This window comes from Leptonychotes weddellii, chromosome 9 (assembly GCF_054177405.1).
Source record: "Leptonychotes weddellii isolate Sample4059 chromosome 9, ASM5417740v2, whole genome shotgun sequence".
In the NCBI taxonomy this organism is placed as follows: Eukaryota; Metazoa; Chordata; class Mammalia; order Carnivora; family Phocidae; genus Leptonychotes; species Leptonychotes weddellii.
The window spans coordinates 79,879,364-79,900,384 of record NC_138377.1 but is presented as its reverse complement, the minus strand read 5'-3'; the positions used below and the strand labels follow the sequence as shown (position 1 = coordinate 79,900,384).

Below are 21,021 nucleotides of genomic sequence, written 5' to 3'. Positions count from 1 at the left end.
TTTATATATATATACATGTAATATAAAACAGATTATTGTCTTCTTTAATAACATGTATTATTATAAAAGTTGTTCCCTGAATTTTATATTTAAGGATTTGTAGATCAATTTCATACTCATGCTGTTTTATTCTTTATGCTTTTTAAAAGGATTTTTAAAACTAAACTTCTTTTCTGCGATAATTATAGATTCATATTCAGTTGTGAGAAATAATACAGAGAGATCCTGGGTACCCTTCACCCGGTTTTCCCATGTTAACACCCTGTGAAACTATAACACAATATCACCATCAGGATATTGACATTGATACAGTCAAGATACGGAAGAGGTCTATCACTGCAAGGATGCCTCATGTTGCCCTTTTATAGTCATTTTCCTCCTATCCCTATGCTCTCCTTAATCCTGGCAACCACTAATCTTTTCTCCATTTCTACAGTTTTGTCATTTCAAGAATGTTATAAATGGAATCACATGATAGGGAACCTTTTGAGATTGACTTCTTTCACTCAGCATGATTCTCTGGAGATTCATCCAAGTCATTGCATGTGTCAACTGTTTGTTCTGTTTTATTGCTGAGTAGTATTACTTGCTATGGGTGTCCCACAGTTTGTTTAGCCATTCACCAGTTGAAGGACATTCAGGTTTTCTCCAGTTTTGTTGTGCTCTGAGCATTCATGTACAGGTTTTGGGGGTTTTTAAAAATATTTCATATATTTATTTTATAGAGAAAGAGTGTGTGAGCAGGGGAGGGGCAGAGGGAGAGGGAGAGAATCTCAAGCAGACTCCTGATGACCCTGAGATCATGACCTAAACTGAAACCAAGAGTCGGATGCTTGACCAACTGAGCCACCCAGGCCCCCCTCATTACAGGGTTTTATATGAACATAAGTCTTCATTTCTTTGAGATAAATGCCCAGGAATGGAATTGCTGGGTGGTATGGTAGTTGCATGTTTAGTTTTTTAAGAAAATGCCAGGCTGTTTTTGGGGTGGTTATACCCTTTTATATTCTCACTAGCAATGAATGAATGACCTAGTTTCTCAGCATCCTTACCAGGTTTTGGTGTTTTCACTATTTTTAATTTTAGCTATTCTGATAGGTCTGTAGTTATATCTCATTGTGATTTTAATTTGCCTTTTTGGCCTGATTTATGATGTTGAACATCTTTGCCTGTGCTTATTTTGCTACCTGTGTATCTTCTTCAGTGAAATGTCTCTTTATGTCTTTTGCCCAGATTCTAATTGGATTGTTTGCTATTTTGAGAGTTCTTTGTATATTACAGCTCCTAGCCCTTTGTCAGATATATGAGATGCAAACATTTTCTCCCACTCTGGAACTTGCTCTTTCATGTTCTTAGTTTTTTACAGAGCGAATATTTTAAAATTTGATGAAAATCCCCCTTTTCAATTTTTCCTTTAATGGATCATGCTTTTAGTATCAACTCTAAGAGCTCCTACCCCTAGATCCTGAAGATTTTCTCCAATTTTTAAAAAATGTTATATAGTTTTACATTCTACATTTACATCTGTGATTTATTGTTGAGACACTTTTTTTTATGGGGTATGAGGTTGAGGTCTAAGTTCCTTCAATACTTATAGATGTCCAGCATCATCTGTTTTTGAAAAGACTATCCTTCACCCATTGAATTACTTTTGCACCTTTGTCAAAAATCATATTTGTAGAGGTCTGTTTCTAGGTCTTCATTTCATTCTGTTGATCCACATGTCTATCTCTTCTCCAATACTATACAGTCTTGATTACTGCTGCTATATAAAAAGTCTTACAAATTGAGTAGACTAATTGCTTTCACCTTACTCTTCTTTTTCAAAATCATTTTAGCTATTCCAGTTCCTTTGCCTGTCCATATACACTTTAGATTAATCTTGTCTACGTCTACAAAAAAATATTTCTAGGATTTTGATAGGAACTATAGTAAGTAAGCCTGTAAGTCAGTTTGGGGAGGGAGTATTAACATCTTCCTTATGCGGAATCCCTTACACTTTGAACAAATTTTTGTCATTTTTAGTTTACTTCAATTCAGTGAGATTTGGGAGGTGCTTATATTCCCAACACAAATCTAAACTCTAAAGGTAGTAGAAGGCCAAGGGAACAATTCTAGAGCAGTGTGTGAGCAAGTTTGAGCAAGTTTGGAACAACCGCGTGCTGAAAGTGTGAGGACACTCAGGATAGGAAGGTGGTACTAACGCTAATCTAGAATAAGTGACCCTTGGAAAGGTTTTTCAGGAAGTGTGGAATTTATATGAACAGGGAGGAGAGGAGTGGAACGTGCTCAGACTTTAGAAATAGTTGAGTCCTTTGCTTTCTGATCTGTTCTCTGTGAAAATGCCTTCCTTTATCACTGCTATCATTTAACCTGTCTTCCTCTGAACTTTTTCCAGCTATGCTAGGGTTTTGTTTTTTGCTTTTGTTTTGGGTACTTAAGTGAAGTTGCTCTTCTGAGTTGTGCATCTTTAGGCACCACAGGACATTTATGCACTTAGGGAAAAATGTCATTGCTGTTATCTTTCTGAATGAAAATTATTTTTGTCCTGCAGTGACTCTGGCTGCCCCTGTGGACCTGTCTCAGGTGTAAAGTCCAGGAGTTAGTCTCGCTCTCTAGTTTGCCTGTCTGTGCTTTTCCTAGCCTAAATTAAAATTGCGTGCTTGCCATATAGATGCTTATTTGCAAATTGCTCTCAATGTTCTTTCTGCCCCTTATGCTTGCCAAGACAATGGCAGGTCTGTAGAATCATTCCCAACCTCATGTATCCCAAAGAAAACGGTTACCTTAGCCCCGCATCTCTTTCATTCCCATAGCATGCTCAAATTGTTCTCTTCTTGTGGGTCATTTTATGAACTAATTTGTACTGGGCTATCACCTAAAGGGGGTTTCTTCTTCTCTTCCTGGCGCCTGGCAAAGGAAAGGCATTCAGTTAGTATTTATTGAACGGCCAGAATGATTGACTGAATCTGGAAAAAAAACATTTATTTAGGAGTCTATATAGATACAGGTAAATGGCAACATTTCCTGCTAGTTCTAGAATGTTGAAACCCTTTGAGGCTGTCTGCTCATTTTCAAGGGGAAGTCCTCATTGGGTCTTAGGGCTCTCAGAGTTATCTGCATGTAGCAGCTTAGACACTGACACTTGAACTCCCCTGGTATTGTCAGTTTCTGGTAAAATCTTAACACAGACTGAGTTTAGGAATATAATCTGACTTGAAGTATTTAGAGCATGTAACAAATATACCACATCATTATGGATTTAAGTGGAGCTTTGGCTTTTTCTAGAGATATAGAACTTGGTCTTGTCATTGTTGGACATCTGGGGGATGCTTGTTCAAATCAGTGTAAATTTAGAATACGCATCAATGGCAGGACTCGATAAAAAAATAAAACCAATTTATGTATGTATACTCTCTAAATTGTTCCTGCTGTAGTGAACCTGCATGTCTAGTTCCTTTATTTCCCCACAAAAATCCTGAGTGATTGTTTTAAAGAAATATGTTTCTCCCCTGAACATCTAAGACTCACAAAGAATGCGAAGTTACCTTGGCAAACATGTTTGTGGCAAAGCAGATGGTTAAGATCCAATTATCTCTCGTTAAGGGTGATCCCCTAGCCCAAGATTCATAGTTCATTGGATTATTGGAACCACTGGACTAACTATGCCATACTGTTTCAGAAGTCTGACCAAGGGTCTTATTTTTTAAGGGAGACAAAATATTTTCTGGAAATATTTTAGACCTGGAAAAGGTTTACCTGAAAGACAGGGTAGAAAAAATATAAAAGCATATCAGAAAGATTTTTATTATATTGCACTTAAATGTGAACTTATCATTTTTCCTGAAAGAATTCATTCTATTTTTCAATTTGAACAAATAATGTAAAGTCACTATTTGAACTACTGTTAGCTTTTTATCTCAAAGTAGCTAAATGGCTTTGTTGCTCATGTGGGAATGGAAATTAGCTCTTGGCATGAACCACTTTAATTGAAATCAGTTTGTGGGTTGAGTTCCTATGCTGCTTGACACATGACATCATTTCCTGTGCTTTTCCCAACCCTCACTGTTTTTCTAAGATAGGATGAAGCTAAGTTTAACTTCAAATTTTAAAGCAACTATACACCTTTTCCTGACCTACTTAGAATATTATCCAAATTTTCACCAAATCATTCCCTTTGTATGTTTGTAGATAGTTTTTATAATTCAAAAGCATTTTGGCTGAGACATTTTAATAGAGTCAGAGGAGCCTAAAATAACTGTTTTAACCAGTTTCCTGGGTTGCTTGACTTCTGTAACAATGCTCCAACAAAGGATTTATTTCTGTTTTTATACATGGGGAAATGAAGATAAAATATTTTTAATAGCAACCTACTTAAGGCTGTATAATGGCTTAGGGCATAATGAGCAATTTCTCAGTCTTAGTTTTTGAGGATAGCTTTAGATGTCATTATCTGGTGGTATGAGTTAAGTAAATGGAAATTACCTTAGTAAAGTTTTATACCACACCTACAAGTAGGCAAGGTATTACTCTAGGCACTTAGGGCGTGTAATTAATAACCATGATGCTTTCCACTCTAAAGAAGCTTTTGGACAAATGGGTTGGGGATAGGAGAAATAACTAAAAAAAATAGGTTAGGTTATATAATATACATTTCAAAAGAGAATAAAATACTCTGGACTCAGGGAAAAGAGGGCTCATATCTAGTGGGAGAAAGAAGAGAGAACAGAAATCAGAAAAGATCAAAGAAAAGAAGATACATTTGCAGTGGGTCTTAGAGATAGGTAGGGTTTTGGTATTTGGTAACAGCTGTGTGCATTTTATGTTGGGGATTAAGGGTAAGGGACAAAGAGACAGGTTAAAGAGGAGATTCCACCAAGAGACTAGAACAATGTGTTTGGCATTTTGCATGGCACACAGTAGGCAGTCAGAAAGATTTGTTAAGTGAATGAATGAATGAGAAGTAGATTGGGGACTGAGCCATAGGACTTACCAGAAGTATGCAGGGAGTCCTGAAAGGCCCGTGGCCATGCTGAGAGAGGGAGGAAGTTCTTAGCATACTAGAGATAGGGAGCCTCTGGTGGTGCTTCAGTAAGTGTGTGACGTGTTCTTGAGAAAGTGTATCACTTTCAGCTTGACTCAATTAACTCTTTGGTCCTCTATGAGGGCATAGGAAGTATTCAGTCCTGACATCTCTTCCCCACTGTCATGCTGAGATTTGTGTAGCTCCTTATGAAAGTGGCCCTTTCTCCTCAAGTCCGTGGCCACTCTTGATACGGCACTGAGAATCCTAACCAGGGGCTACCAAAGAAGGTGGGGACTACGAGGCATCTTCTCTCTACTTGTAGCAGATTTGGCCCCTATGCTCCAGGAAGACTGAGCCTAAGAGCAAGGCTGAGCAGCTGATTGCTGTTCTTGCACAGAAGGTGGGGTTCTCTTCTCCCTATGTAAAATTGTGGAGCCTTTTTCTGTAGGAATTTTCTCTCAAAGCTTGGAGGACACAGGTTGGAGTAGGCCACTCCCAGTGCCCAATCCTGGTCTCCTTGTGTAGGGTTGTGTCAACAGGGATTAATGACGAATTCAATCAAGCCTCTAGTCTTCTCCTAGTAGGGTAGTTATTGTTTCCAGAGGACAAAGGGACAGCCTGGGATTCTGAAAGTGTTTTAGCATCCTAAATTATTGAATTAGAAACAGCCTTCACTCTAGAGAAAGGAGAGCACACGCCATGCTCTCATTCTCACCTCACACGCATCTATCACTCCAGTTTCTTTTAGTGTCTTGTCTCACATCCAAGGCTGCCTGCCCCCCGTGGTCCTTCTGCCCTGAACCTCAGAGTCACACTTCCGTAGGTGACAGTATGACAAAGAATGGATTTCAAACACTGCGGGTCTTATTTAGTTTAAGGTTACAGTTTAAACAAGCAGCTCTTTCTGAGCCAAGGCCGGCCGCCTCCATTATCAGGCAGCCTTGTTATTAAGTGCTCTTGTAGGTAGTTTTTCTTCTTTTTGCTGCCTCCAAAATTTCTTTTAACAAAATTCCTTGGAATTTCTCACTCAGACCGTTTTCCTGGCCACCTACAGTGGGACTCTAAATCTTGTAACAGGAAAATTATTGCCGTTGTAATCTTGTCTCATAAGGTTGCTCAAGGCACTATTTTCTTGTTGTTATAAATTACAGAAATGACATTGAGTGGGAAGTCCTGCTGAATTAGGGAAGTCATTTAGCACCATTACAGTAAATATCAAAGAAACAATTGCATTGTAATTGATTTTATACTCACTAAAAATAACACGGTTAGTGTTGTCAGTTAGGTTATTTCTGCACAAGTATGTGAATCTTGATAAACCATTTTATTTTCTCTCCAGATCACTACAGATCAATTCTGTGAAGTGTTGCAATCTACCTACTTAAACTGCAAAAGTAAATCATTCTTTTTTTTTTTTTTTTCCTTTTCAAGTCCAACACTGTAACATTCGCTGTATGAATGGAGGTAGCTGTAGTGATGATCACTGTCTGTGCCAGAAAGGATACATAGGCACTCACTGTGGACAACGTAAGTAAACCATACTCATAGGTATCCTACCTGCTAAACTATGTAGGCAAATGTGTAGACAGCTATGGAGACAAAAAGAATATAGAGCTCAGTGCTGATGGATTCTCTTTGGTTATCTGGGAGGTGGCATTTTTATAGATGTCTGGTGAGTCTTACAGATGACCAGATCACCCATCTAATGCACTTTGCACCAGATTTCTGATTGGAACCTTGGGAGTGCTGGTCGGGCTCATTTTCTTCTCATTTATCTTCGGCACCCCTGCTTACCTCATCCCCTTCATGTATGATCAGCACCCAAGGTGTAGAATTCTTGTTTGTTCCAGATGTATACCTTCCATTTGATTGCTGAATATGTCCACCTGGCTTTTTAAGAAGCATCTCGAAGTATTTCAAAACTCAACCTCGTCTTTCTCCCCAAACATGTTCTCTTTCTTGACTAATAATATCTGCATCTCTCCAGTTTCCCAACCTAGATTCTGCTACTGTAATACCACATGGTGTTTGGTTTGCTGGTTCATTCATGAACACTGTTTATTTTGTGTCTACTCTCAGTCAGCCCCTGCAGAAGATGAAAATTCCTTCAAGAAAGCTCACTTTTTATTACACTAAGAGGAATATATACACCCTGCAGAAATTTGGAAAATTTCAAAAAGAGAAAATAATAAAATTCTCCATAATCCTATCATTCCAGATATTACCTTCTAGTCTTTTAATGCATATTTGGCACATAAAATCTTACTGTATACATGGCTTTTCATACTCCTTTTTTACTTAATATTTTATTAGAAGTATGTTCCACGTTATTAAACATTTTAAAATACGTTTTAATGGTTGCAGAATACTCCATTAAATAGCTGCTTTATTGCTTATTTAATGAATCTTTAATGATGAGCATTTATTCATATTGTTTCCAGTCTTTGCCATTGTATATATATTTGCTACAATGAATATTGTTACTATAAATGAACCAAAATTTATATAATGCCCAAAATTTATATAATGCCCCCGTGACTGTCCACGCACTGCACATGTGGTAAGAATAACGACTGAGTTTTGGGTAGCCCACAACAGCAGTGTGGGGAGAGGAGACACAGGACAGCTTCCCCAGTGTGGGAGACCCTTGAGCTGGGTCTTGAAGGATGGGGTGGGGTTCACTTGTCAGATGACAGGGGATGGGCTTCTCATGCCACTGGCAGAGCATGGGCCAAAGCACAAGGTCACGGCAGAGGATGAGATGTCAGACGTAGCACATGTTGCTGAGGAAGGTGATGGGAAGGCAGATAAGGTCAAAATGAAAGTTGGGGACCCAGGTTTTGAGTGCCTTTACGCATACCGTGTTTGCATCCACAGTAGAGCCAGGGAAGAGGAGTGAGACAACAACAACCAACCAACAACAACCATTCCTTGGCTGAACTATTTACTCTACATTTACCATGTGCTGGGCACATTTTCCAACTCTTCACATGCATTAACTCATTGAATAAAACTGTAGCCTCCTGAGTTAGAGACGTCTTTTACCTCCAGCAGATGAGGAGAATGGGCACAGGGACATCAGTAACTTGTCTGCAGTTATATGGGGGGGATTGGCAGAGTTAGGATTTGAACCCAAGTAGTCTGACTGCATGGCCCGTGCATTTAATGCCATGAAATGCTGGCCTCAGACGCTTCGCTTACAGTGGTTTACAATGAGGAAGATGGTGGTGGCCACAGTGTGGGGGTATAAGTGCAGTGGGAAGAAACAGGAAGCAGGAAAACTAGTACCAAGGCTGTGGCTACTGAGCTGGTGGGAGGGGGGTGGCGTCAAAGGCATTTTTGGAAAGGGAATCATGAGGAGCTGCTGGGCATCTTCTGCTCCCTTTGGTGCTCCTTGAGGGAGTTCAGCCATGAATCTACCACACAACAGGCATTTGGTTAACACTTTCAGAGTTAGAAAAACTTTCCTAGACCTCACTTTCCTCATCTATACAATAGGATGGTTGGCTTAGGCCATCTCAAAATTTCTTTTCTACCTAAAATCTTTTCCTTCTCCCCGACTGTAAATTAAGAGGCAAATCAGAACAATTAATGTATGTAAACCTCTCTAATTTTATGATGAGAAATGGGCTCTTGCCATGGTTTTGGCTGTAAGGGGTTGTGTCAGTTCAAGTCCTCTGATCTCAACCGGATGCCAAGACAGAATTGGATATACAAGAGATTTATTGTGGGAAAGGCCTGTAAAGAAGAAAGGGGTGAGAAAGCAGGAGTAGGAGGGGAGGGCCTTCAGACCACGATGCTGGTCTTCGCCCCTGTGCAAGGAGAAGGGGATTGGGTAGATTGTGTAGAAGGTGCCTCAGACTGGAATGCAGCTCTAAGAAAGCCTTGGCCAGGCTGATGGCGAGCCCAGAGCAAGATTTCCCGTTGGGAGAGTTCCATGATGGGCAGAAGTGCCCCGTCTCTGGTACCTCACTAAGCTTAGTCATTGGGTGGTAGCAGCCAGGAGATCTGTGTCCTTGGCGTGAACATGAAGCAGATCTGAAGGTGTGGTGGCTGGGGGCTGTCGGCCAGCTAAGCTCCTTACAGTAGGTTTTTTTGGAGGCAGATCTGAGTGGCTCAACTCCATGACTGCCACAAGGATACAGATAAAGTGTGCAGGAGATATAGGAAGGAGGAATTAACTCAAAAGGAGGAGGTATTAGGGAATGAGATAGGAGCTGGGCTTTCAAGAGGGAGTGGTACTGGCAAATTTGGCTCAGAAGAGCCCACCACTTGGGGATAAAGATGCCTAGAAAGGCCATGCATGAAAGAATTGCAGGAAATTGTACAGAGAAGAGTTGTTCAGGGCATGAGCTCTCAGTTCTTATTTTAATGCCTTTTCTGGCAAGTAGAATGTCCCTCCCTCAAGCATCACTGGACTTATCTCACCAATAGATTCTGTTACAACAGTCGCTTGGGTCTTCCTTCCGGCCCATAAATATGGTTAGAATTAATGTTTTATTGTTTGTAGTTAATTGTGTGATTTAACATGCCGTATTTCTGTACCAGTGACAGAGGCCAATGTTTTCCCTCGTGGGAGCCCTCAAATCATAAGCAAACGAGTCAGCTCGCTAAAATGCAGTTCTCATCCAGTGACATCTCTTATAAACCACCATTTTAGATACAGAACTGAAAACATTGCTCGGATACTCCCCAGAATGAAACTGTCAGCATCAACATGGGGGTAAACTCACTTGTTCCAGGCAGTTTAACCTGAGTTGATTGAGGAACATATGCAGAGCTGGAACTGGAACGTAACTGTTGAAAATGAATACCAGAGTGATTGTTTAGATTTTTTATTGTTGTGCCTCAGGGGACGGTAAGTGTTACTCCGTTCGCATCTAATTTCCGGTGAAGGCTCTCAGCTTCTCCCTCCTTCCCTTCCAGCTGTCTGTGAGAGTGGATGCCTCAACGGAGGCAGGTGTGTGGCCCCGAATCGATGTGCCTGCACTTACGGCTTTACTGGACCCCAGTGTGAAAGAGGTAATTTTTAAAAATGAGTGAGTATAAATATGTTCTGATGGCTAAAGCTATTCCTGATTTAAGCGCGCATTGGGTTTATACAGCTCCTGCGTGAATTTTGCTGAGCTTCAAGGGGGTTTCTGATTTGTCACTGGGAAGGTTCCTGTGATGACAAGACAGTGTGACCCCAAGTCTATGCATGTCATTCCATAATTCTTGCCAGTGGACTGCAGGACTCACTAGTGATCCCATGCCTAAGCACCAGTTAGCAGGCATCAAGATAAAAAGGGAAGGATTTTCCGTAAGGGTAAGGATTGAGCCCATTGTTGTCCTAGTAAATTAGAGAAGTGGTCCAAACGAAACATCTGTATGGAAAGGAAAAAATTTAGAGCGCTTAAAGATCTGTGAGAACCCACTGGGGGCTGTAGTAGCCTATAAGCATAACCTCCAGAATTCACTAGAAATGTCGATTGTGGGCGAACTGGACTTTCACGTATGTGGTTTATCCAATACTCAGTGTAGCCCTCTGATACGCCTCACTTTTCCATATGGAAAGACCAAGGCTCAAAGAGGGCAAGGAATCTGCCTAAGTTCACACACCTAATAATATGCTTTCGTCGGAATGTGGTTTTTCTGTATTTAAGTCTGATGCTCACTGCTGCTCCTAATTAAAAGAAATGTTCTACCTGATTTGCCTACCCGTAAATGCAAATATGATATTGAGATGTATTTAGGTATGTAATATTGTTGAGTTTTTCCTCCAACCCCCTGAACTTTGGCTTTATTGATTGCCTTGTCTCTACATTCATAGCCGTTTCTCATCGTTCCCAGTTCTATGGTGAAAGTGTGGGAGGTTTATTTCATAAAAAACTGCACAAGTAGTCATGAAAACACTGATTAAAAATACTCATGAACCTTTTAAACTAGAATCATCACTTTTTATCCAAAGTTGTATAAAGATTTTTTTCTATTCTGAGATGGAAAGCTAAGATTCAAGTAGCAGATGTTGAATATATGTTATGTTAAAAACAAAGAGCAGAGATTGGTATGGGAGAAATTATTTTCTGCTCCTGTTTTTACAACTTCATCTAAATTCAGTTATTTGCTGATAAAGCAATAATACCTGTTTTAGTAGGTTGTAACTAGGTCAATAGTAATTATAACAAGGGCCTAGAGGTACTAGGCCAATTACTATTATTAACTGATATATTATATTGTATCTTAATTCAGTACCACTAAATGGTATGGATGAGTAATGCATCATGGGCTCTACCTTCATCAGCATCATTTTGGAGTCCCCCTTTAAAAGTGTTTCTCTTTCTAACCTAAAGTATTTTTATTGATTTGGAGATAATAAATCTCTAATGGTATTCAAAATAATAAAGGTACCTCTTTCGATTAGGTAGTATCATTCTGTGGCCTTATCATTACTCAGTGAGATGATGGGGGATTTAAATTGTTGAGATTAAAATTGTTAGTGTGTAACTTGGACAGTGGTGTGTGAAAATAATTCCTCAGATGATAATCCTGGGTTTAATTTATTTTAGAAAAAATCACACATAGGAGGAAGTTATAGGGCATTTTACCTCTAAGAGAGTGGTTAATGATTTACTGTAAAGAATATTGATTCCCATAGTTCAGGCATTGATGATAACACAGTCTAAAATAAAGGGGGCATGATATTTAACCATTCCACAGTTATTTCTTCAAAGACTTCACCTTTGACTGAGATTAAGGAATGAAGTAAATGCATTGAGTTACTAAACTTTGAATCAAAACTGGCATATTATTCAGGGATTTCTCTACGTTTGGAGTATCTTTAACTGCTCCCTTTGGTGATAACGCTATCCTGAAATTTGTACTAGGTGTAAATATATTTTGGTCCCATAGATCTTCACAGTGGTGATTATCCCCAAATAAAATTAATCCCCAAATGGCAGATTTTCAGGCATGTGCTATAGTGGAGGTTGGGGAGGAAGCAGTCTCTCTTTCATTGTTACCCTTTGCCTGTTCTACCCATGAATACCGTCCCGGACATTCAATGGGAAAAGGGAAACATAAGTACAATTTCCCTCACTACATGGGAGAAATTTCCACTTAGAGAGTCTTCACTGTTTCCTGCTCTTATGGAAGTCATCTGCTTACTGCTTTAAAGAATTATATCCCTTTACTCAAATGGCATGCTCATGATTTCAAGAATGATTAATAAAAATGTAGGACTGAGTCAGGACAAATCCATCCTGAAGCATAGGGAAGTGTTCAGTGTGACTTCTGATGGTGGGTTAGTGTACTGATTAAGTTGTTTATTACCTAGGCGGGTTTATTAAGTTGTTTAACTACCTAGGCTAGTTGCATTATGTTTTAATTGGAATATGGCTTTTTATTTTTAAAAAGAACTTCTAAGAAGTCTTTACTAATTTCCTTTCTCCCTTCCAGGAGGCTGAGCCAAGTCCTCCTTCTGCATTCTCCCTTAGCACACTCTCCAGCCTGTTTTGATAGCACTTACCACATTATATTGAAACAGCAGGTTCCCATGCCTCTCTCCCTGACTAGGGTATAAGCTTGTCAGCAGCAACTATGGTTTCATCAGCTTTTTAATTCCCACACCAAGTTCAATGCCTAATGCATAGTACATGGCCAATAAATGTTGAACTGCACTTATTTTAAAGCACCAGAAAATCTGGAGATATGAGTATCAGATATGAACAAGTGTCTCCTAGAATTGCTGTTTACCTACTTGTGGATAGTCCTGGATACTTTTCACTGGTTTCATTTTAAGCAGAGTTTACAGTGTTGATGACTAATTGAATGTGGCCCCATTTTCACGAGAGTGATCTTTTAGGGCCACAAGACTGTCATTTTTTCAGTTGGAAAGGATGCAGAAAGGAAGGTGTATTTTGACTAAAACCAGGTGGCAATAAGCAAATAAACAGCTTCCTATCATGATGTAATACACATGGAAAGGACCATTTCAAATGTCAGTTACAAGTACTTCTCAGGATAAGCAGCTTTGTCCCCGGCAGATATTGGAACTTCTGTACATCTGTAACTACCTCAGAGAGCCAATGCAAGTATGGAATACCCTTTGGGGGTGACACTGGCAGGATTTGGATCACTTTGAGCCTGTAAGTGAATCTTAATAATCCATGAACATAGTGTTTGGATTTGTGATGGAGATAAGCAGTCGATCCATGCTTGAGTTGCAAATTAGAACATTCATTCAACAAATGCAACCAGAACATGAAGCAAATTTGTCTCACTTGTAGCTTTCAGCCAGTAAAATAAGTAATGTTTTTAAAGAATATCTTGGCTTGGGCGCCTGGGTGGCTCAGTTGGTTGAGCGACTGCCTTCGGCTCAGGTCATGATCCTGGGGTCCCGGGATCGAGTCCCGCATCGGGCTCCCTGCTCGGCAGGGAGTCTGCTTCTCCCTCTGACCCTCCTCCCTCTCATGCTCTCTGTCTCTCATTCTCTCTCAAATAAATAAATAAAATCTTTAAAAAAAAAAAGAATATCTTGGCTTGTGAGCTTCATCGGGCAGGTGGCAGTGATACTGTTGCCTGGCTCTCTATACTAAAAGGAGGAAAAGTAGAGACCTATGATTTGCTTGGCCTGCAGTGTTTACTTTTTAAAAACTGAATGTGAATACCTTTAGTTACGTTTTCCAGTTTGTCACAGGCTTTACCACTCCCTATCGTGATGCATCGTGCTCACTTCATCCATTTTTAGTTTGCTTCCATTTAGTTTGCTGCTTAGCCCTGTGAGCACTTAAGTCTGCCACCTCCTACTATATTTACATAGAGTGTAAATTTACACTTACGGTTTTTTGGATAGCCTCCTCCCCCCACTCCCCTTCGTTTTGCCTTCTCTCTGCTGGGGCCTTGAGCAACTTAGTAAAACTTCTCTTGCCAACCCTCAGTGGTACAGTATGTTAGCATTTTCTTTCTTTTTCTTTCTTTCTTTCTTTCTTTTTTTTTTCCTTCCTTCCTTCCTTCCTTCCTTCCTTCCTTCCTTCCTTCCTTCCTTCCTTCCTTTTAATTAGGATTTCTTATTAGAGTATTGAAATGAGGTCAGTGCCTATTTTGGCAGAGTGACAACACAAGCTAGCTGGGTATTGCCATAGTTATTGCCAACAAGACTATGTGGAATCACTTTTTCTCTTGCTATCTTTCCTCAGAATGCTGACTACTTAAAGTCTTGTTAAATGCTCTTATATTAAACACAGTGAATCATGTGAGCAGATAAGACTTCTCCAGATAATGATAAAAGAGACAATAATGGGGACAGAGCTGAAGTTGGAGATGGGGAAGTGATAATGATGAATAGGCTTAGGGAAGAAGAGAACAGAAGATAGATACTGAGAAAACATGAGGAGAAGCAAGAGAACCAGGGGAGCACTGAGCCAAAGAAACTAAAAACAAGCAGTTCAAGAAATAGCCTGACAATTGTTAGACTATTCAAAGGGTCCAGAAAGAATGAGAATCACAAAGAGGCCCTTTGATGTAGCAACAGGTGACATGTCCTGGGTACTTAGAGGGTGCCAGGCAGTGTGCTGAACACTTTACTTGGGCAACTTGCAACAAGCTTATGAGTTAAGTCCTACAATGAGTCCCACTTTACAGAGGAGTGAACAGATGCAGAGAGAGGTCAAAGAGCTTGCCCGAGGTCAGACAGCTCGTAAGAGGTGCAATGAAAAAACTGAAACCAGCTAAACTGGCTTAAAAGCCTATGCACATAACCACTGTGCTATATTTGGGTTTCTCTGGGAAGAGCTCATTAGTAACCAGAGAGAATTTTTCTTAGGAATCATAAGAAGAAATCCAGAACTATGAGTTTTAGCATGGAAGTAATAGATTTAAAAGAAAAAAAGCACTTCAAGAAATTCCGCTAGGTAAGTAGTTTCCCTCCCTGGTAGAGTTGAGCTAAGTTGCTTTTAAATAATTTTAAAAGCCAAGAGAAAGGAGTCTTGAGTATTGCTTGGGTGTATCTAATGTAGGGACTTAGACTATTTCTCTGTTTGCTTGATTTTGATATTTTAAACAAAGGATGATTCCTATTTGTTTGTAGTACTTATAAATTGACTCCGAAGGACTGAACCAACATTCTGAAATGTACACATACAAAATGAATATTGCTATTTGTGTGGTTACCATGGAAGGTGATATAGTTTTCCTATGATATTACAATTCTCCAAATCATATTTGGAAACTATTTTTTGAAATTGTCTTTACAGAGTCAGCAATAGATTTGAATGAGTATGTAAACATTTTGCCCTCCTTTCTGGGAGGCATTTAAATTTTTTAGAAACAGCCTAAAATAGGGTCCATTCTAGTGACTAGAGTGGATAGTCAAACACTTTGTTTGGGGTCAAAAATTGACTTAGATTAAAAAGCAGTGAAAAGAATTGTCTTGTGTGACTCTTAAAGCACATGGAATTGGATTAACATTCTAATGTTAAATTTTATGCGAGCCAGAAGATGAATCCTTTTGAAAACATAAATGCTAATAATAAGATATTTTCTGTTCTTACTCCTTCTGGAGATCTTCATCATGTACCATCTGAATGTAAGCATGGACATGGACTTTTCCCCATCCCGAATCATTTGTTCAGTGCTAAATTCCTACTCAAGTCTAAACCGTGAAAACGATGCTTGGATTTTTGTCAAATCAAGAAAGTCTCCTGGTGTTCTGCTGGTTATTAGTTGATAAAGTATAGGGGAAAACCTTATTGAACTGATAGCTCTAAGTATAAAGAACAATGGGGGGGCAAATGAGTAGAATAAAAATGAAAGTGTAGCAATAATTCATAGTCCATCAGAGAAGTATGACCAGAGAAGGTGAACTAATCTTTGTTCATCATACTTGCCTCCTTTAGGGAATCCCAGTGTTAATAGAGTCGGAAAAGATGTTTAGGGTTTTTGTTTGTTTGTTTGTTTGGGTTTTTTCTTTGTTTTACACAACAGTGGAAATAGAACAGAAGGCGGATAGGTTGGTTGTAATTCTACTTCATTCTCTTACGTGCAATGACTCTGATGATACAAAAATGATTGTTTTGCACAGAGATTGTTTTTAATGATTTCATTTAACAATTAAAAAAAAAAAAGATCCTGAAAGCAATTAAGCCTTTATTTTGTAAATCCAGGAAAGCAGTGTCTGCAGTTTGTTTAGTGAATGGAAAGGACTAACATATAATGACCCAAATACTTAATAACCAGGTAGTCTCATTTGGATACATTTGCCTTCTAACAAGAAAGTAGAAGCATGACCTACTCTCAGAGGACTGCCTAGAATGCTTCACAGAATCAAGAGCTGATTTTCCAGTACTTTCTTCCTGGAGTTTTTCTGGATGGTACTGATGAAATCTAGACTCCTTTTCCCCCTCTGTCTCTGCTTGGAAGTATGGTTAACACTGCATTTCTGATACTAATTTTACATTTTAGGTGGTTATTATTAAAGTCCCCAGGATAAATGCGCAAGCTAACTCCCATTCTCAAAGTGCCTTTGGAATGCAAAGCTCTGTGAACTTTGAATTTCTTTTTTCTAAAAGGTAACAGGCAATAAACTGCTCTTACTGAAATATGTTGAGGCCTTTGTGAGCTTTGCCTTTGGGATTTAGTCTAAATGGAAAGTAAATACCCATGTGTAGATAGCAGGTGCCAAAGGACCTAAATGTTACTATGCATCTGAAGTGGTATTGCAATATTTGGCAGTTGGTGGATCATTGAATAAACTTGATCTTCCTAGAACATTTCCAGAAAATGCATCTGTTGAGCTAGACATTCAGGTTTGGTGGTTGAATAACTGTGTACATGTAGGGAACGTATGCTACTGTGCCTCTGGATGCTGCACGTGCCTGGTGTGAACAAGCAAGACTGGTGGGAGGCCATCACAAAGTAGTTTAGTTTCTGTCTCCCACTTCCTAGCCCTCTTGTGGGCTAGTTTTCCTCCAGCTTGTGGGTGACATTTTCTGGTCCCTTTCAGAATGTCTTTCCTGTGGGTCCTTTATGTGAGCAAAGATGTCTGTATTCTTAATGGTTGCTTACATTTCCTTCCTCAAGCCCTGGATGTCCAGAGGTACCTCCAGCCATCTGGGACCTCTTTGTCACTCCACTGCCAGCAGCCCTCTGAGAAGGGATCTAAGCCCACTCCACACCAGCTTTCTCTTACAGTAGTCCACAATGACCTGGTGGAAAACATTCATGCTGTTTTTTGCCACAGTACATTTGCAGAGTGCGAGACAACTTCAACACAGTAGCAGCCTCCCCCTTCAATCACATCAAGCATCTGGCCAGCCAGTTTCCAGGCATTAGATAGTTCCCAATCCCCAGTGTCCTCCAAACTGCAGTGGATGCATAGCATGCAGTCTGAGTAGTCTCCTTGAAGCCCCTCTCATGCTTGTCATCATAATGTGGTCCTCTACCAGCTTCCTAGAGAGCTAGTGACAGTCCAGCTCTCTCTCAAGTAATCCCCTTCCCATCTCTAACTACCTCAGACATGGTTAAATTCCTGTTAGGCATGATTTAAGAACCCTATGACCAGATTGTCATCACCTCCTTTGCAAATTCTGCATCATAGTGTCACACTTGACTTAGAATGTGGCATCTTTTTTTTTTTTTTAAGATTTTATTTATTTATTTGACAGAGAGAGAGATAGCGAGAGAGAGAACACAAGCAGGGGGAGTGGGAGAGGGAGAAGCAGGCCTCCCGCGGAGCAGGGAGCCCGATGTGGGGCTCGATCCCAGGACCCTGGGATCATGACCTGAGCTGAAGGCAGACGCTTAACGACTGAGCCACCCAGGCGCCCCAGAATGTGGCATCTTTTATCTTGGTGCTTCAACTGAAATGTTCATTGTAACATCCTCTAATATCAAAATGAATCATTTAATACAGTTCTTAAATTTGAAAAAAAATAGTTATTAAATTTGATATAAAATTTGGTATCATGGTTTCATCTTCCAAGATAGTTTGTTTTCAAATTTATTGTTTTTTTTTTCTTTTTTAAAGCTCTTACGAACTTTTAAAAAAGATGGAACTAGTTTTTGTAAGTTAGTAGCCTCACTTAATAGTTGGATCACTTTTCAGTCTTGGGTACTCAAAATACTATTGCCAGCACTGACCAATACAAATATAATGTGAGCCACGTATAGAATTTTAACTTTTTAGTAGCCACATGAAAAAGTAAAGAGAAACAGGTAAAACTAATTTTAATAATGTATTTTGTTTAACCCAGTATATCTAAAAGTTGCATTTTAATAGATACACAGTACTACGAATTACTGAGATATGTTTCTTTCTTTTTTCCACACTAAGACTTTAAGCCCTCATGCATATTATGCCACATCTCATTTTGGGCCAGCTAAGAGCCAAATGTGGCTGGTGGCTGTCATATTGGACAGCACAGCCCTAGAGCTTTGCTTCTAATGTTACACATCAACGCTTCACCTAAGGGCTCTATTAGGGCTCCAGTTTTCCTTCTTCCCACTGCTGCTTCTTCAACTTTTAAGAAAGCAGCATCTTAGAGAATCAGAGCCTGTATTGGTATTTAAAAATAAACCAATGTAAAAAAAAACCAAAAAACAAAATTAGAGGTTTTAGGTTAGTCTAATTTCTCAGGAATTTCTAAGTTGAATTTTGTTCAAATATAAGTGATGAGCAAAATCTCTCGTAGTCATGTCAGTTAGGTCTAACAACTATAGCAAATATTTCATAAAGGCTCAGCCCTAAGCTAGGCACTGTGATGGAATCAGAAGGAAATTTATGGTTCTTGTCATCAGGAACTAAAAATCATTTTTTGAATAGAGATGCATATACGAAATAGTAAAATAACCAAGCACGGCAAATATTTAGCTAGGTAGAGTAGATGAAAAGTACTATAGATGAAGGGAAGAGATAGTATAAAGATGCAGAGGCTGCAATTGACCAGGAGAAGATGGAGGGCAAAGTTGCCCTTAGGAAGTCCTTCCTATGCTAGCTTTCTCAGTGTTGGAGACCTCCTATGAGAGAGGAGGAGGGTGCATGATGTCAACTTGCTCAACTCCAAAGAAGGGAAGGTCTATTTCAAATCTCTCTGTGGTGCCCTTCTGTTTTACTGAACAATGGCTTCTGCACCATTTCTGTATAAGGCAGGGTATTGGGATTTCAAGAAATTCTTAGTGGGTGGACTCGTCTATTTCTGAAACTGTTTTAGCTTAATCCCATGGAGAGCAGCCTGGAGACCCTTACCAATTTTATATGCTTAATTGAGAGTCCTTGAGAACGCTTGGTGTTCATGTTCTCTAGTAGTTATGGCCTCTAGAGAGTCTGTTCTGTTTTTGGTTTATGAATGTATATTGGACAAATATATGGGACTTCGTGGTCTAGATGATGTGCCAAAGTACTTTTTGTAGAACATTAGTCCCATGGGGGTTCCATGAAATGAAGTTTCCATGGTCAATAGCATTTTGGAAACTGTATACTATGTCCTTTTTTAGAGAGGCAGTGGGTGTATTAGCATGTTAGCTCTTGGGAGTACTTCAAGAAGGTAACTGTTTTTACTAAGTTTAACTCAGCACTTCTAAATCCATGAATTTTAGAATCCCCATCCTCCCCCCCCCCCACTTCTCCAATAACACCTTTAACATCTTTATCCCGAGGATCTGGATTCTGATTATTTTAGCAGTTATTTTGAAAGTCACTTGACATCTCTGACAACGCCTTTGTGTTCTACATAGATATTTTAAATCCATATATGATCCTTATCTGAGGATGAATATTTGTCTACTACATGTCTAGAGGTTCTTGGAGGAAGATTCTCAACATGTAGTAACTCACCTTTTGTGTTCCTAAGAGGATTCATTTGGCCATAAATTGAAGGGCAGTATGAAACACCCATTCCCAGGGATTTGGTTTTCAAACATTCTAAAGTATCACCTAGGCAAGGTGGTGGGTGGGATATTCCCATTAAGTAGTGATAAATACCTGGTTCGGAAAGGTTTGATGTGATTGGCGTGTATGCCATTTGGTTTTTATCAGCACTTGAGGGTTCTACTTACCAGAACTGGGAGTATCAGATATTCTTGAAACTAGAGCTTCTTTTTCTAGATTGGTTAAATTCTTTTCTTTCAAGGTCAACTCTAAGGCTTATTCTTCCAGTCCTTTCCTGACCTTAGGGAGCGCCACCTCCCAACTCCATCAATTACCATGCAACTTCACTGACATTATTCTCTTTGGCTGCCCAGACCTCCTCCATATTTCTATTTGATGGTTAATGTGTGCATTAAATGTTTGGTCTTTGTCATTCACTTTAAGCCACATTAACCATTATAGTATTTCTGTTCCTCTAATGAATTCTTATTTTTCTTGTACTTCAGTGTATTTTTAAATAATTAGGTGACCCAGTCCCTGTCTTTGGGGAGATATATATATATATATATATAGTTTTTAATGATGTTTATTAAGAAGTAAAGAATGATGGGGCGCCTGGGTGGCTCAGTTGGTTAAGCGACTGCCTTTGGCTCAGGTCATGATCCTGGAGTCCCTGGATCGAGTCCCGCATTGGGCTCCCTGCTCGGCAGGGAGCCTGCTTCTCCCTCTGACCCTCCCCCCTCTCATGTGCTCTCTCTCTCTCTCATTCTCTCTGTCTCAAATAAATAAATAAAAATCTTTAAAAAAAAAAAAAAGAAGTAAAGAATGATGTACATGTTCATCTTGTCAAAAACTTTTTTCTATGGACATTTATTGATTCTTGTGTTGAGATACTTATATCAGCATAAAAACATAGAATCCTGTTTCATGCCTTTTTAGGAAGCCTTATAAATAAGTTATAAAATTTAAGTTTTCTTAAAAATATTTTCTTCACGGGCGCCTGGGTGGCTCAGTTGGTTAAGCGACTGCCTTCGGCTCAGGTCATGATCCTGGAGTCCTGGGATCGAGTCCCACATCAGGCTCCCTGCTCAGCAGGGAGTCTGCTTCTCCCTCTGACCCTCCCCCCTCTCATGCTCTCTCTATCTCATTCTCT

General features: G+C 39.6%; 1 protein-coding gene across 2 annotated transcripts in view; it reads left to right on the top strand.

Moving 5' to 3' along the window:
• Positions 1 to 21,021, top strand: part of FBN1 (fibrillin 1) — a 218,550-nt gene that overhangs the window by 32,787 nt on the left and 164,742 nt on the right. For both annotated transcript variants that reach the window (XM_081831045.1, XM_081831044.1), the window contains exons 4-5: positions 6,458 to 6,553; positions 9,953 to 10,048. In XM_081831045.1, the coding sequence (XP_081687171.1) occupies positions 6,458 to 6,553; positions 9,953 to 10,048 (192 nt within the window). The remainder of the gene's footprint in view (positions 1 to 6,457; positions 6,554 to 9,952; positions 10,049 to 21,021) is intronic.